The 18,109-nt window shown below is 40.9% G+C and overlaps 1 protein-coding gene across 1 annotated transcript in view; it reads left to right on the forward strand.

Annotated features, from left to right (window-relative positions):
* The window catches only part of CUBN (cubilin), a 273,653-nt gene that overhangs the window by 72,538 nt on the left and 183,006 nt on the right, over nucleotides 1-18,109 (forward strand). Inside the window, exons 26-27 of the mRNA XM_032474139.1 lie at nucleotides 83-239; nucleotides 2,750-2,937. Of these exons, the coding sequence (XP_032330030.1) occupies nucleotides 83-239; nucleotides 2,750-2,937 (345 nt within the window). The remainder of the gene's footprint in view (nucleotides 1-82; nucleotides 240-2,749; nucleotides 2,938-18,109) is intronic.

The following is an 18,109-nucleotide window of genomic DNA, read 5'->3' on the forward strand; positions in this document are numbered from 1 at the left end:
CCCCCACTTCTTGAGGATTACAGAGTCCTTTAGGTAATGTTTATAGTCATAATCATCTGACATTTAACATGTTTTATTAAAGGTGTATGACGGGCCAAGTACCAACTCTCATTTGCTAACTCAGCTTTGCGGGAACGAGAAACCGCCTGTCATTCGTTCCAGTGGAGACAGCGTGTCTTTAAAACTGAGGACAGATGAAGGTCAGCAAGGAGGCGGCTTCCTGATTAAATACCAGCAGAGTAAGTGTATATACTGGTTGCTCCGTGCCTGTACTGAGGTCTTCAGTCTCTTGATGAATGAGACCAACTGAAATAACACAACCCACTGGTTTGAGTAACTAAAATCAATCTTGGCTCCTTATGAGAAAAATTTAACTCTGTTTGAGGGAGAAGTGCTTATATGTTGAATTTAAAATCATGTGGCTAAAGCACATGGTAAGCTAGAGAAACTTAGAAAAGGAATGTGCTGAGATAGTTGCCATTCAGCTAAAGATCAGTGAGGTAATAGCTAATGGGTTTTCATTTGGATTAAACAGTACAACCTTCTAGTAGACATAATTCCATCGGAGGTAGAGTCTCCAGGACTATTACTACTATTTTTTTGATCTTCTATCTCAAAAGGAACTTAAATTTTATTAAGGGAAACTATGGTCCTTGTGAATCATATATGAAAAAAAGCACATTCTTTATTATGGAAAATTCTGGTCATTGTAGAGATTTCCTTTTACATTCTGCTTTCCCTTGAGATAAGACGGTAGAATTAAAGGAGTATGACCAATAAATCAGGGGTCCCAGGGGTTTGTCCTGGCCCCTAACCCCTGAGAAGGTCACTCGTTTTCTCTAGGGTTGCATGATTATTTTCTCTTAAAAAAATTACATTAGTCGATAGAGAAATCTCCCTTCTAGCTCTAGAATTAAATACTTCCTAAAGTTAATTTCAAAATAGACATTCAAGAAAACAAGTTTCCTTAAATTTATGTTATTTAGTAAACAATTTATTTGGGTTTCTGAAAGTAGAGTTCCTTGCCCTACTAAATCTAAATTTACCAATTATTTTGGCATAATTTCCTAAAAATGGAATTGAAAATCACAAGATCATAATCTGAATACACGATATCCCTTTGGGCTAGTTGAAAGAGTATTAATGCTTACCCTTGAAATACGTTAATTTAAAAATTCACATACACTTACTTCTGGGGGATAGGCTATATTCTAGGTAGTTCTGAATACTGAGTTTTAGTATAAATAGTTTTGTTCTTCAGAAATTCATCATTAGTATATGAAAATCTCTCCCCAGTTTTATCAGGGATAGATCTGTTTGGATGAGCACCTAATCATTTCTCTAATTTGATTATTGCTGTGCTGATTTGCTTCTTGGTCACAGTCAGAATGATTATTCAAGTTCCCTTCCTTTTCTTTTTATTTCTACGATATTTTGTTTTGCTCTCATAATGTCAGAACGCTGAAGGAGTAATTTAGTGCACATGGAATTTAGGTTCTTGAAGATAAAATCAGGCTAACCAGTGAGATTTTCTGTACCATGTGCCATTTCAAATTGGAATTTTGCAGGTAGTATAATTTCTGAGCACTGAGAGCAGCGTGTAGGGTTTAATGGAATATATTTTCCCCTGCCTGGTTTTGTGGTCATTGAGGCCCACAAGCCCTGTCTGCCTAACAGGTATAACTTCTCCCAGGCATCTAAACCAAAGTATTCTTTAGAAGTCCTCTGTGGACAAAAATGTGACTGAAAGATTTTTAACAAGAATTAGTTTTATTCCCTCGTTCCAGCAAAGGAAGATTTTGAAGACCCACGGATGTGTACTTTTCCATACCCCAGCTTGCAAGTGACGTGCCAGCCCCCTGTCGAGAAGCAGTGTAGCAGAAGTGCATCTAAGCGAGCCACATTTTTCAGAGACAGCTTTTTCAATGTTAATATTTATTTTCCCATTCACTTGTATTGCACATCATACAATATGAAAAAGACTTGCGAAAAAGCAGGCATAGGCCTTGTTCAAGCCCTTAATTTGGCTGAATTTGGCACTGACTCCCAGGACTAGCCGTAGCTGGAAGTACCTAGTATAGTCCTGTTGAAAACTCAGCTGAAGAAAATGCCATTGGATTGAAGCCTTTTTTTTTTTTTCCAGAATTTAATATTTTAATTTCCTCTTCAGATCTTTCACATCGCCTCGATTCATTTGGTCCTCCCGGGTGACTAACTAAAGGAATAACGGAGTCTTTATTGTGAATTTCTTGCCGACTTTTGAATGTTCAACAAAGCCATGTTGTTATTCGTTTTTCGCATTCACATAGGACTTTGTGTTTTTAAACTGTTGAATTTAAAGGTCAAGATTTCTGTCCCTTCCAAATGCTAAAGTTAGAAAAACAGAAGCACGGAATGTTTCATACACTTCTCTGAACAGATTAGACTGATGTCTGAGTAGTGCTAAGCTATTCTGCTCTGCAAATTCCAGTTCACAGGAATTTGATGCCTGTTTTAACGTAGGCAATCTTCATGACACTTTAATGTTTATGAATTCACTTAAGTATTATTTCAATTTGTTCTAAATGGAGACCTTTTCCCTATAAAGATGTTGCACCAACTTCATGTGTATGTGTGTGTGTGTACATATACATACATATATTTTAAATCTAGACATTTTCCTAAAGAAAAATCTCACACATATCTTGGAGCAATTATGATATATATGATAGTCGTTCTTAAACAAGCATGGTTATTTTTTTTTTCCCAGCGTGTGATAACGTGGTGATTAGGAATCGAACCTATGGCATCTTGGAGAGTATACATTATCCAAATCCCTACTCTGTCAATCAGCGTTGCAACTGGACCATCCAAGCAACAACAGGAAACACTGTGAATTATACGTTTTTAGCATTTGATTTGGAAGAGTACATAAACTGCTCCACCGACTATTTAGAGGTACGTATTCTGAACCTAAATAAGTCACCGCATTTTCAGCTCAAACTAGGCGAGTCAAGCTAAAAGTTGTGCTTGTAGACCCGAACTCCTAACCCTGCCCTGCAACTACCCGTGGTATTTCAATGGGTATATTTCATGTCTTGTTCACTGTATCATCTTAATAGTAAAGACATTTAATCTACTGAATTGCATACACAAATAACTACGCTTTTAGGGTTCACTGTAACTTCTGGACTCATATTCACCTCACATTACTTAAATGATGCAGAAGTAGAAGAATAACTTCTAGTTTTTGTTGGTTTTTATGTTCGTTCTCCTTAAACAAGAGATCAGAAAATATTTATCATGGCTTTACTTAAAGCCTAATTTACCTGATTTACCTAGGAGTCATGATTTTGATTCTTAAATTTAAGTTCATTTCAGTTAATTTTTCTTTTCGTCAAGATGGAAGTTTCTATTTGTTATAATTATGACCACCCGTGATATTTATTGAACTCTCCATATACAATGCTATGCAATAAAAGTTGCTTGAAAACTAAGCAAACCAAAATATGAAGTAATCTGCTATTTTTAAGATACTTTATTTACAAGAGCTTTTTTGCTAACTTGCGTTAACAACTTTTTAGGAATATACATTGAAAAGTTAGGCAGCTTCTTATTTTACTTACTTTATTAATGTGATTATACATTCATATATAAAATTATGTATTTTATGAACTATTATTTAATTTAGAAATATTACTTTCATACTTCGTTAAACAATTTTACTCGAACTATTTGCACATATTTTGAATCCAATTTTCATCATTAATAAAATCATTTTTGAGTCACCTAACACATCATCTTTATATCGATCTACATTGTTAATATATAACACTTTTTGAATCCATATATAATGTTTTCGCTAAGAATCTCTTTTGAAGTAACAAGCACTCACTGATAACATTAGGACACTTGCCTTCGCTCCACCTACCCATAACACAATTACTTAGTGTTTTTCTTAAGATGATCAGTGAGTTTTAGAAGCTTTGCTTGCAAAGACTTCTAGCATTGGCACTTGTAACTTTGAGAACATATTCTCAGAAAAAATACCTTATCCTTGTAAAATTGTCTTAACTCTCTCTCTTTTTTTTTTTAACCAATTCTTTTAAAAAACTAGCATTAATCGAAGCTGTTTGAGGTGAACGTATCTAAATAGCTCCTTTGTTTTTCAAAACAGAGAAAGCTTTCTATACTTTAAGGGACTTTGTGAGGTCCTGAATATATGGATTCTCTTGTTTTTGAAGGATTCTTTTTTGGATTTAAAAAAAACTTTATATTTAGAAAAGTTCAATATTATAGAAATAGTAGTCATAGTGTTTAACCCATGAGAAAGTTATATATGCTAGTATTCAAAGAAGATATGCCACAACATAAAGCAATCATCAAACCTGCACAAACTTGACAGTGGTTTTAAAGTTCCCTTCCCTTGATCTGGTGTTCAGATGCTCTTTACAAGCTGGACAATGGCATGCTTTTCTCATTCTATTTACCTGGACCAATCATCTTCTTTTTCTTTGTTTCTATTGAGGTACAGTTGATTGATAATGTTGTGTTAGTTTCTGGTGTACAGCATAGTGATTCAGTTTTATATATATATATATATTCTTTTTCATATTCTTTTCGATTATAGTTTATTACATTATATTGAATATAGTTCTCTGTGTTATATAGTAGAATCTTGTTGTTTATCTGTTACAGTAGTTCATATCTGCTAATCCCAAACTCCTAATTTATCCTTCCCCTACTGCCTTTTGGTAACCATAAGTTTGTTTTCTATGTCTGTGAGTCTGTTGCTGTTTTCTACATAAGCTCATTTGTTGTATATTTTAGAGTCTACATGTAAGTGATATCATGTGGGTTGTCTTTCTATATCTGACCTGCTGCACTCAGTTTGATAGTCTTTAGGTCCATCCATGTTGCTGCAAATGGCATTATTTCATTCTTTTTTATGGCTGAATAGTATTCCATTGTGTGTATATAGCACAACTTCTTTATCCAGTCATCTGTTGATGGACATTTAGGTTGCTTCTATGTCTTGGCTGTTGTAAATAGTGCTGCTGTGAATGTTGGGGTGCATGTATCTTTTTGGATTGGAGTTTTTTCTGGATATATGCCCAGGAGTGGGGTTGCTGGATCATATGGTAACCTTATGTTTAGTTTTTTTAAGGAGCCTCCATACTGTTTTCCATAGTGGCTGCCCCAAACTACATTCCCACCAGCAGTGTAGGAAGGCTTCTTTTTCTTCACACCCTCTCCAGTATTTATTATTTGTAGACTTTTTAATGATGGCCATTCTGACTACTGTGAAGTGATACCTCATTGTAGTTTTGATTTGCCTTTCTCTAATAATTAGTGATGTTGAGCATCTTTTAATGTGCCTGTGGTGAGATCTTATTCATCCTTTGAAAAAAAAAGAAAAGAAAAATTGCTTTCAAAGCCACTTGTTCATGCCACAAAGACAGAAGTTTATCATATCATATTTTTACCATTTGTGATTATGTTCACATGCCCTACTGGACTATGAGCTTTTAGAAGATGTGAACTGTCTCCAACTAACTTTGCAACTCAGGCATTGATTATAGAGTTCAGATCTTATAAGAGTTCAGTAAGTTCAGGTTAAATTGAAATATCACAGCCACATTTTAGCATCAGCCTAATGAGAAAGAACTAAATTCCAGATCGACCTTTTTGTGTATTCTCTACAGTTTCACTGCAATTCTATACCACCTTGAGCACAACCCAAAGCAGAATTCATGGGCTTGCAGACTGTTGCATGTTTAACAACAATGCCGGGCACCCTGAGCATGATTTGATAAAGCACAGTGGAGAAAGCTGGGAGAGGAGGAAGCTTTTGAGCTGGACTTTAAAGGAGGCTTTGGCAGAAAGAGTGGGAGGAAATGAGATGAAATCTCTTCAAGGGCAGGACTCCACCTCTTTGGACTTACTTGAGGATGGAATGGCAACAAAAAGGCCCATCAGATAATTTCTGGAGGTGTTTAAAAACTGTCAAATGAAAATACTTGTTCCAACCACGGCAGAGCCGCTAGTCACAGGCCCTCCATAGACGCTGTGACAGACACGCCAGGTACCTTGTGCAACACTGATGGTGAAAGCAGCAGAAACACCAAATGAGAACCAGAAGTTCAGCAAAGGCTTCCAAAGAATGACGCTGTTGCCAGAGGGAGGAGATTTTTTCCGTTTCTGTAAGCCAGCGGGCAAGACCAGAGCAATCGCTACAATGGCTGGTTTATGATGGAAATTTTAAAAGCACAAATAACCATTTAAGGAGAGAAAAGCCACAGACTCAAAATCTAGTTTTCATTATTTTAATAACTTCTAGTTAAAGGGCTTTTTTTCAAATGACTTAGCCAGGTCCCACTTTAGTGGCTATTACTGCAGCCAGAATTGAGCTATTTGGGGTTAACAGAACTGAAACTATAAAAGAACTTGATTAGGTGCTGGTCGGACATCTTGCCCAGCCTTGCTGAGCAGTGTGGGTTGGTAACAATCCACTGGGAAGCAAATCCGTCCTTTATTCTTTTGTCCTCTGGGCAAAATGAAATGATTCAGATTTGGAAATAAAAGACTCAGTGGGAGGAAGGGTTATTTGCTTAAAGGAGTAAATGAGACCATGCAATTTTGGGAAGCCAAAACCTTAAGGATTCTTTTTGTATTTTATAACTTGATTTCACAGTTTCATTTTTATTTTGAGCCTGAGTCTCTATGTGGAAGAAGAGATTCCTAATAGGTGATTCAATATACAAACAAAAGTGATGGATTTGGGGGAAATCAGCACAGAGATGTACAGGGAGTCCAGAGCATGTATTGGGTCACCTGGGAGCATGTGGGTGGTGAGAAGGGGGAGGAGGAAAACTGTGAGGTTACTGTGTCATGGAGGCTAAGGGAGGAGAGTATGACGGAAGGTGACAGTGATCAGTGAGGAGAGATGCTCCCACGGGGTCCAGAAGGATCAACTCTCAAGGGGTACCCTCCTCTTCATATTCTATTGTATGTCGGTGTCTCTTAAAATATGGCCCAGGATTGGATTCAACACTCCTGGCTTTGGACCATATTACCTGGTTCCTATACTTTAAGGTTGTAGGCTGAGGTTAAATGGGTTCATTGTTAGCCAAGTCATAATGTTGGACCATATTAAAGACCTGCAGGTCACTTTTGCATGAGTTGCAATGGCTTCACAGCCAAACATAGGATATTATTTCTAGTAAGTTATAATTGCCTGTTTTTTGCCTGAGAATTCTGTCTCATCAAGATTCCTCGAGGTCCCGATTCTCTGGTCTTTAGAGCATTATTCATTTGCATATAGACTCCCTGGCTTTGAAAATAAATGATTCAAATGTCAACGAAATGCTACCTATTTCAAGTACTCTAAAATGATAGGTTTCTTGGGCTAAAATGCACCTACGATCGAACGCTTTGGGGATATCTCTATTCAAACAACTTGGTAATAATAGTAGCTGGTATTTATCAAACACTTATTGTTCACTGGGTAGTTCTCACAGCAGCCCTGCAATGTAGGGGACACCGTTGTCCCATTTGACAGGTGAGAAGATTGAGACAACGGCAGGCTGTCCGTAGTCACAATGATTATAGGTAGCAAAGCCAGGCTTTCCACTGGGCCCTGGGGCTCCAGGCCGGCACCCTCAGCCACGACACCGCACACACTCTCTGTATGTGCCTCTTTCTTACTTGTCTGTCACTCTCAGAGGTAACAAGAGGGAGCTTCCATGGAGCCCTCAGATGGACCACTCTAGTGACAGCATCACAAAGAGAAATTCATGCTATGTTAGCCTGGCTTTTTCATAGATGTACAGGGGCCATTTATGGTATCTTTGCTGCATACTGACAACTAATGTTTAGTGTCCAATTGAAAAATTTTCTCAAAATTACCAGCAACCTTACTCATCTGTGAGATGCCAGAATAATCTTTCCCATACTTCGGAAGCTGAAACATTTCCCCTTCTGACCGCTGGCAGTCTTGTTTTCCTTCTTCTGCCTTTTACCCTTGGTTGCAGGTACACACTAGGACTAGCCCCGTAGGGAAGATTAGCGTTTGGGAAAGGGCTGTTACGCTAGGAAAGTAAGAAGCTCATGACCCACAGGATAGACTGAAAAGCAGGAGAGGTCAGGAGCCAGGGCAGCCCAGTGGGGTCTCCCCCCCTTTCTCCTTCCTTCCAGCTTTGTTGTGTCTCCCCGTGCACGAGTCCTCCATGCCCATTTCTCTCCCCAAAACCGTCCCGTGAGCTCCTGCAGCCTCACAGTCCTGGCTTCAGTGTGGCCGCCCCAGCCATGACTTGTTCCTCAAGCGTTTACAACCAACTGGACTTTCCTTTGGTGACAAAGTACGATCACAGGTGGCTCATCTTTTTGAGTTGGACAACAAGGCCTGGATCTAGCCTGTCTGGGAGAGTGTGGCCTCCAGGCAGTGTGACCAGCTCTGACCGGGAGCAGTGAGGCCCCGCCCTCTGGCCAGCGTTGCTCACAGCTCACGTCTGGGTGGAACCTTTGAGCAGGGGCATGGGTTCTGTGGGCCTGCTGAAGCAGTGTTTTGAAATATCCATGAAGTGAGCAAGATCACAAAATTAGTTCTGTGGTCACCGAACCTGTCTGGATTTTAGGGTGTAATTCACTGAAGCCTGGAAAAATTCACTATGGGAACTGACTGTCTTATCTTCTAAACTGTATTTTATCATTCCTTCTAGTTTCAAAATCATACGAGGCCTGTGTCTACTTCACCTTCATCACATTACACCATCTTCTGCAAGCCTTGGCCCAGCCCACGTTTTCATCTTTCTTTTTTCCCCAATCATAGCTTTAAAAAGTAGACATTTTTTCTAACTGCACTGTATTCCAAAGTTTTGCTCATTTGTGTACGTGCTCACAAAATGGTCAGAAAGCTCCTGGCTAGCTCCGTGGGTTTTTTTTTTTTTTTTTTCCTTTTTTTCTTAGATTAGGTTCTTCAGAGGTTTCCTCTTTTATTGCCCCTCTACCCCAGTTACTCCTGACTTTATGGACCTAATTTCAGTTTTTTAGAATTTATCATTTTCCTTGAATTCCCTTTCCTTTTTAAAAATTGTCTTCCTTATTCTTTCATTTATTTTTTATTTTTTTAATTTAGCTGGTTCATGGGCTCATGTCTCCCCTTAAATTCCCACTCCCTAAAACCTCCAGCCTGTGACCGATGGGTCCTTTCACCCCAGGTTCGAGGGAAATTGATCACTCTCTCCTAATGTTTCATTAACAGCCATTTCTTTGCTGATCAGAATTAGTCCATGAGAGCACTTCTCCTCGGGGAAAGAGCTGTTACTCTAAGAAACACTTTATTTTCTGACAGAGGAGAGCATCCTAAGAGCTCAGCAGACGCCACGCTTTTTTCAGAACAAGACACCTAAATGATGTCCAGGTGGACACCTGCCCATTGCTACTCCTGTGTGTCTTTTTGTTCCACTAGTGTTGATACGTTTCCTTTGTAAAAAAAAAATTAATAAATAAAGTTTCTGCTGAGGAAGAAGCTGATGGTGGAGGATAAAGCCCCTGTAACTGGCTTCTAAATCTGGCTGGGTTCCAGAATCATCTGGGGATCTTGTTAGAAAAGTATGTTCATAGCCCCACCCCAGACCTACTCAGTCAGAATCCCTGGGGATGCCCACAGAAGCCTTAGCTCCGCACCTGAGGCCACTGTCTTGGCCCACATCTGTTGTGATAGCACATTTTATTCTCACTTCAAATCTCTCTCCTGGGGAGTTGTAACTATTTTAATAGGTATCTGCTTTATATATACATATATTTATTTTTTTCATTTAAGTATAGTCAGTTTACAGTGTTGTGTCAGTTTCTGGTGTACAGCACATGCTTCAGTCATATAGGAACATACGTATATTCATTTTCATATTCTTTATATATATTCTATATATATAGAATACATATTTTATATATATACATACATACATATATATACACATACACACACTCACACACACATATATATATATATATATATAAAAAATAAGTGTCTTCTTAACATATACCTTCGAGTGCCATTGCCTGCTTCTTTTTCCACAGGCCTTCCTTTTCCATTGCCACAGCTGAATTGCATACTTTGTCTCCCCAAGGCTTGGTGATATTATGATTACATTGATCTCATTAAGTAAAAATGTCAGATTTGCGTTACAGTTTTTCAATTCAGATTCTAAACTTTCTCCGCCCCCTTCTTTATGTGGCACCTTCGCCACCATCCTCCCGCATCACGTCCTTTCACCCCTTCCTCATGCCTCCCCCTCCCACTTACGTCATGTCAGTGACTGCTGTCAAATGCATTTTCCCCTCTGGTCTTCATAAGAAGCACTTCATCTCTTGCCAAATCCTGTTTCTGATGTCATCCTGTTCACCAGATGTTTATATCATTGTCTATTGCACTTCCATGTCCTTTCAGTTACAAAACAGTGTGCTTCGAATGAAAAAACTGGATGAAAACATCAGTAATGCCCCTGAATCTGCCAGCCTGACACCCATGTTTTCTAAGTCTGTGGTCTGAGCAGCATTTTCCGTAACTGCAGCTATGAACCATCAGGCCCATGTACTGTTGGAATGAAGGCAATGCTGGCTGTTGTTATGGAGAACTCGGAAATCCTCGGATGCTTAGTGCTATCCGAGTTTGCCTCCCAGTCATGTTAGAGAACAATGCAGGTGTTCTCTTGCCTTCCACCTGGTGATTCAGGAACCAGACAAAGGGGAAGTTGATTTGCGGAAACCACTTGGCTCCCCCTGCCACGCCTGTTGATAGATGTTTCACAAATAGAAACCTGAGTTCTAATAAATTTGGGAAATGCCGATTCAAACACAATTGAATAGGGTCTGTTGTTTTGTTCTGTTTTTACTGTAGTACTTCCTCAAGCTATTACACCCTAAATATGCACTGTTCATTCATTTATCCATTCATTCAGTCATCCAAATAGATTTGAGACTCATAGGCTATGGAAATATACCTTTTTAGCATCAGTTTTCCTTGTCTTCTTGGAGGAGACAGATCTTCATCAGTGTATCACACAAAACAAATTTAGTTACAATCTGTGTTCAGTGCTGTCAGGGAACCTTACTGGGGGCTCCAAAGACATGGAACAGGAGGATGGTGCTCATGTGTGGGTCAGGGAGGGCATCCCTGGGGACAACTCACTGAGCAAGGTATAAAAAGCTGGAGGTTTCACTAGGGGAAGTTGTTTGAGGACCCGTCAAAGAGAAACAAAACCAGACACTAGTTAAAGGGGAAAGGACAGGCTTTCCTGTGATATGGAAGGGGGTCCAGCATGAACTGAGCTCAATTTCAGTTTGTACAGAGATGAATGGGTGTTTTAAAGGGAGAACGAGGGAGTCAGGAGGGGACCAGGGGACTCGAGCAGAGTCAGGGAAGTGCAGAATGACCAAGGGTTGGTCAGTGTGAGTGTGACCAGGCAGCCAGCCGTGTCTGTTCTCTGGCAGTGATGGAAGTGAGGCTGCTCTGCTCCCAGAGACTGGGAGACAGGGGCCCTGTCCTTCCTGTGGTTTCTTTTCAAAGGAATGTTTTTCCAGATCCTGGAAAAAGACACTCGTGATTTGCAGGAGATACAGCTACATCTCAAAAGGACAGGAGGAGGATTCACAATTGTAAGCCCTTCTTAAGTAAACACTCTGAAAAAGGGCAGCCATTGTCCTATCCTCCGTGTTGGCTGGAACAAACAGTAAATCCTTTAGGCTGCCTTAGCTTTCTCAGGCAGGCTCTTTAAGGATGGCTGGAGTCATCCTAGGGAGGTGACCTTGAGCTGTTAGAAACTATGTTAGTGTTTGTTAAAGTCTTTTAATTTGGGGGGGAATAAGTGGATGAAATCATTTGTGCTGAAACTCTGCATTTTTTATAGACCAAGTTTGAGGCTTAGTTGAAAGGAAGGCTGGGAGGGGCCAGGCTCCAGTCGGGTCAAGGGGAACATCCCTGGCAGAGGGGGAAGGGGACGGAGTGGCCAAGCTGAGTGGAGGCTCCCAGGAGGGCAGAGGCCTGCAAGGCGGAGCCCTGTGGCTGTGCGCAGAGTTTCAGTGACCTCCTGAGAGCAGCAGCAGAAATCTTTCAAGAGTGTGAGCAGAGGAGGCGCATGCTCGGCTTGGGCACTTTGAAACGCTCTGGCTTCAAGAATAAATTGGAGGGAGGGAAGAGGACCTGTGAGAGCCAGTAAGAGGCTGCTGCAGCCCCAAGAGAGAGACGGCCAGATCTCCACGATGCCGAGGAGGGCGGGTGTGACAGGAGGACTTGGGAGCACTTAGGAGGCGAAGTCAACAGAACTGGGTGAACAGTGGATGCGGTGGGGGTGGTTCCACAGTGAAGACAGAAAGACATCAGGCTGCGGGCTGACAGAGCTGCAGGCGAGGGCGGCAGCCAGGAGAGATAGAGGGGGCCCCCTTGGGAGGAAACACTCAGGACAATGCCAAAGGTGACATTCCAGATAGATCAGCCTTTGCTCGGAATTCTAACATCTGTTGGGCATTTGTTTTCCAGAGAACATTCTTAGGGAAACATTCTTCTAGAGATGTTTTCCAAGTTTTTATTTTTTTATTTTTTTAATTCTCATTTTTATTCTCATATAAATAAGCAACACTTCCAAGTTCATGAGCGATTGGAAAGTTCTGCTTCGCATCTCAGGTGTCTGTTTTGAGAATTACAACACTTAGTGCCTGCTATGCGCTAGGCACTCTGAGAGACACCTTGGCTTCTTATCTTCAGGATAGCCCAGCAGTGGCTGTTTCTGTCCCCACGTAACAGACAGGAGAACAGGGCCTCAGATAAGCAACAATGCTCACTTCAGGCCCCCGCTGCTGGGAGGCGATGGAGCCAGTTTCATGCTCAGGTCTGTCTCACTGGAGTGCGGGCTCGGGAGTCCACCGGGGTTCAGAGCTTGGCTTTGAACTTCTCACTAGCTGTGACCTTGGGCACAGAATGGACCTCTCGCTCCCTCAATTTCCTCAAGTATGAAATGGAAGGAATACTATCTCATTAGATGTTATAAGATGAAATAAAACAAACCACACACCCGGCAACTGTTGAGTACTCAAGAAATGCTTACTGCTGTTCCCCACGCACCTTCTGCAGAGAGGATAACTCCCACGTGACCATTCAGATTCCTCCTCCTACCTTTCAGGATGGTGTTTCTCACCCTTCCGGGAGCCTCAGTCCATTGGAAATACCATCTCCATTCCTCGGGACAGCCAGTTACGAGTGGCCGCTCCTCACTCCGGCGGTCTGACTTACTCTCCCAGGCACAGCCCTGGTCTGTTTGACTCCAAAAGTTTGGAGTTTTTTCTTTCTTTTCCAAGTTCCCTTGATCCACCATCCAGCTCTTGGGAGGACTTCCGTTCCTTTTATCCTTTTAAAGACTTCGCATCGTCTCTGATAAACCAAGTGTCCACATATGTTTGTGTATGTAGCGCACATCACTGCTGGTCCCATGAAGATGTAACAGATCCTTTACAAGTCTCAGCAACAACCACCTCAGTTTCCAAATTTTGTGGTTTAACGATAAACCACAGTTGGAAAGAACTGCAGATGTGGTTCTTTCTGTTGTTCTTGGGGAATTCCCTAGAATTCAGACTGCTTAAACCAGCTCTCTTCTATCTGCAGACTGTTGTGGATGCTGATAATAAACAAAGACTTAGTCACTCATCTGTTCCTCGCTCACTAGAGAATATCTCACAGGCACTCAGGCTCCAGAGTAGAACATGCCTCTTGTTCCGTAGTCTTGGCACCTGTTCAGTTTAGTATAAGGATAGATATGGAGCCAGATATTCTGGGTTTAAGCCCTGACTCCACCACTAACTAGCCAGGAAACTTGAGCAAGTTACTTAACTTCTAAGTGGCTCACTTTTCCCATCTGTAAAATGGGATAATCAGCATAAAAGAGTTTTATATATAAAGAAACTGGCACATAGTAAACACTTACATAATTGTCATTATTTGCACTACTCTTGAATGAGAGAAGCCCTTAGTTAGGTAGAGAAAATCCCTAAATAGAGAGCATTCTTTAGGCTGTGGTACAATTATCAGTTCATTTCTTAAGACATTCCTCTTGGTTTCTGTCTACAGCCAACTTCATTCATGCATTTTGACACTTCTCACGAAGGATACATAATAAATGGTAAAGCCCACATTTTAGTCCAATTATTTTACATCAAGCTCTATTAAGAAATATAAAGAAGAAAATGTCAATCAAGTTGACTAACAGGAGTTTTGGGTATTACCACTGTCACTAAAAAGATCGTTTTTGTTATCCTCTGTTAAGAATAAGGACTTTGCTGCCTTTTTGAATTTAACGACTCTTATTTAAAAAAATATATCGATGAAGGAAACAAGAAAAAGTCTTCTTGAATAATTGATGCCTTTCAAAATGTTGAATTCCTGAACTTTTCCCTACCTCAGTTTCCAAAACTCTGAAATGGGGGTAACAGTGCTATCTGCATTCTTAGAGCTGCTGGGAATTTTAAATTAGGTGATACGTGGAAAGGGCTTAGAGAGTAACACTCAGCACAGAGCACATGCTAATAAATACTATTTATTAGTTTTTAACATAAACACAAGTTGATAGATTGTTTGTTGCTCTACAGCATTTTGCAATAAGTGAATAGCTACAGTTTCCAAAACAGCCTTCCCAGCGTGATTAGCACAGGTTGGCTCCATGTGTGGAGAGAAGAGCTTCCTTTCCCTGGCTTCCCAGATTTCCCGCAAAAGCCACAGGATCGGTATCTGCATCTAAGAGTGGGGGAGTTAAAATCCTGTTTGCATTTGCTGGTTGGAGGGAAGCTGAGATGCAGATGGTGTCTTAGCAGCAGCGAGTCTGCGCTGACTCTCATTGTCATGGCAACTCCATAGTCACTTCCTGGGCAGATGAGTCACGCTTCCTGGAACTGTCTGTCCGAGGAAGTTTGCTTCTAGGATGCCTGGCCTTGTGCTTAGAATTCAGAGATGAGCTATTTCAATTCTAAGGACAGCTGCTCTTCAAAACCACACACAAAAAGTGAAAACAGTACACCAAATCATGCAGGTGATGCCTCTCTGCTGGATAGGAATCTAGCATTGGACAAAGCGTGATGCAGATTCCAAAGGAGTTTAGAATGAAGTGTATCCATTGGTCAGTTAAGCCAAGTACTTTGTCGTGTCATTAAGTGTAACCAGAGCATTTTATAAGAATTTTAACCCTCCAAAGTTGCCCCAGTAAAATGTGATTTTTTTAATTACAAGAAATTAAACAGAGAGATGTGTATCTCAATGTGATCAAAATCCCTTTCCTCAAAAAAAAAAAAAATGCTGATCTTTTCCCACCATCTCTCACAATGTGATTGCATTAATTTGCCTCAGTTAATGAGGCAAAATCACCAGCCTTCAAAAGAGAGCCTTTGCTCTCAGATTCAAAAGAAACTGTGTGTTTTCCCCTCTCAGTATTCTCTCAAACATGAAGGACAGAATCAGGATGAATAATAATCAGAACTACAGATAATGTCCACGCTGCCCGGAAGCCAGTAAAAACTCCATTAGAAGCTCAAAAGTTGAAACTGCTCTAACCACCCTTCCTTTCCTGGTGGTCCTCACCTTGCTGTGCTCCTCAGACCACAGGCATCAAATGCACGCAGGGCCTTTCCCAGCATCCAAAGGTACGTGTCATGAATGAGAACACATATACCAGAAATGCTAAATTCAAAACTCAGGAATCACTGTTGCTGATTTCAGTTAATGACACTGATTGCTTTTAAAAATGGGGATGATTTCCACTTGGAACACTTCAGAATTTTTTTTTTAATGACATCTTTACCCTTCAGTTCTTCCATTTACTTATTTATTGAGCAGGTGAATTCTCTCCCTGCTAAGTTGGAGGAGTCTGCCTGGCAGCGCTCGCGCTCGGTCCTGGTCCTTCCACTGTGCTAGGATTTCTCTTTGTGCTGTAGAGTCCTCCCTGTTTCTGAGTGCATCTGTAGAAGATGGTGAGGCTTTTAGGAGGCAGAGTAATTTTTTAAAAAATGTTTGGTGCTTCCCAGTTGCGGTAAAGTTAGCAGAGGGAAGGCTGCGGTTCATGGAATTAAATGTTCACCTGCACGCAGGGGACAATATACTTGGCTTTCAAAGCATTTCACTTACCACTAGGGAGGGAATAGGTACTTACTGGTCCATCAGTGAGTATCAAAACTTATGTCTGTAAGAGCTCTTTAAGTCCCTAAACATCTGAGGAAGTCCTTTTTTTTTTTTTTAATAAAGAATTAGTCTAATTAATAATAAAAACCTAGTTATTAAAGAGGAAGCATAAGGGGACAATATATGGTTTTAAATTAATGCTGGAGGGGATAACCTTATATAAAAACATTTTAATGGGCTAATTTTCATGGATAATCTTCAGATACATAAAAAAGATTAGGGAGACAGCATAAAATTTTTAGTGGACTAGATGGGTATCTGAGAACCTAAATGGTATAGAATTCTGAGACTGGAAATACATTATCAGTGCACATGGCTCTGGGGATATGGGGACTTGGGGACATGGCTCTTCAATAGGTCCCCAAAGATAATACTTTTAAAATAAACTTATCTGATCACACAGGAATATGGTCATTTCAGGCAATTTAGAAAGTATAGAAAAACCCTGATAAAATAAAAATAACCCCAATTATATCACTACTACTAATACTTGGTAGTATTTATTTCCTGTAGTCTCCCAATATTTTTATTTTATTTTAATATTCGAAGGGAATCATTGTGTACATACTAGTCTACAGTGACTTTTTTTTTTTATGTGTAACAATGTCTTGTGAATGTTTCTCCTTGTTACTTACTGTACCACAGCTTTTGCAACATTGTCTATTCCATCATCACAATACAGCCACTGATTCTGGTTGTGAAACCCATAGAATCTTTTCAAATTTCAAATTTTAACTACATCTTTGTAGTTAAATCTTTGCACACATCCACGATTGAAAAAAAAAAAACCCAAATTAGCCTTTGTGGCTTCTAAAATAAGTAATATGTAGAAAGCAGAAATAAATGTCAATGCGCCCTTAAGAGGGGCCAGTGACTAGCCACCACGTGGAAAGGAGACTAGATGGTCTGTGTTTGAGACCAACCTCTAATTCAGAGTGACACCAAATAACTTAGAATGTGGTCTTTCAGTGGGTTTCTGGGTCTCATGCAAAGCCCAGCGTTGTGAGTAACTGTTTAATTTTAGACGGGCACCTCATGTTTCCTGCCCTGCCCTGGCAGCGCATGGCAGTGTGGCTCTTCCTGTGCTGAGGGAGATGTGTGCCTCTGTACCCTGGGAGCACTGTGTGTGCCCCTGTGTCTAATGGAGGAGGCCACCTCCTGGGGCCATCACCGAGCCATCTAGAGGCCACCACGCTCTGCTTCTTCACTTTTCCCTGAACATTTGCGTAATTTACCTCCCACAATTTAATTATGTTTTTAACTCACCAAGGCTTTTCTCACCCACAATGAGAGCCTTTTCCCCTACTCTGTGAATCTTGCTTGGCAATTTCTCCTGTTGTTTTGGAAACATTTCAAAGCCCTTCAGATTTAAAGGAAACTGTGCATGTTCCAAGTTTACCCAGGAGATTTGTGTATAAACTTGGGCAACAATGTTCTTAATAACTGTTCTAACAAGACAGCTCCCTAGATCCTGGTTTTGTTTTTAGGGGGTGGGGATAATCTGAAGAGATGGTCCAAGAATTTACTCCTCTGGAGCGTCTAGAGCTGCAGGCTGGCCAGTCAGAAAGCAGGGAGGAGGCTGCAACAGGAAAAAACACAGGTAGAGCCACTTTGCTGACCCGCTGCCTCCCCCTGATCCACTCCCCGGGGCAGCCTTGACAGATTTCCCAATGTCGTCTCCGCCACCAGCCCTGCCCTGATCTGCAGCCCATCTCATGATCTCCCTCCACCCAGACACGTGCTTTGCGCTTCCAGTCTCCCCCACGGTATCATCTGCACTGGGCTCTGCACCCCATGTGCCAGGAGTGGCCTCCGTGTGCACACAAAACCAAGTCGTCATGGCAACACACTGCCCACGATGGGCATCTGTCTCCTCCCAAATGATTCATTGATTGGTTGCTTCCCTGTCTGGTC

The sequence above is a fragment of the Camelus ferus genome, chromosome 35 (assembly GCF_009834535.1).
Source record: "Camelus ferus isolate YT-003-E chromosome 35, BCGSAC_Cfer_1.0, whole genome shotgun sequence".
Lineage (NCBI taxonomy): Eukaryota > Metazoa > Chordata > Mammalia > Artiodactyla > Camelidae > Camelus > Camelus ferus.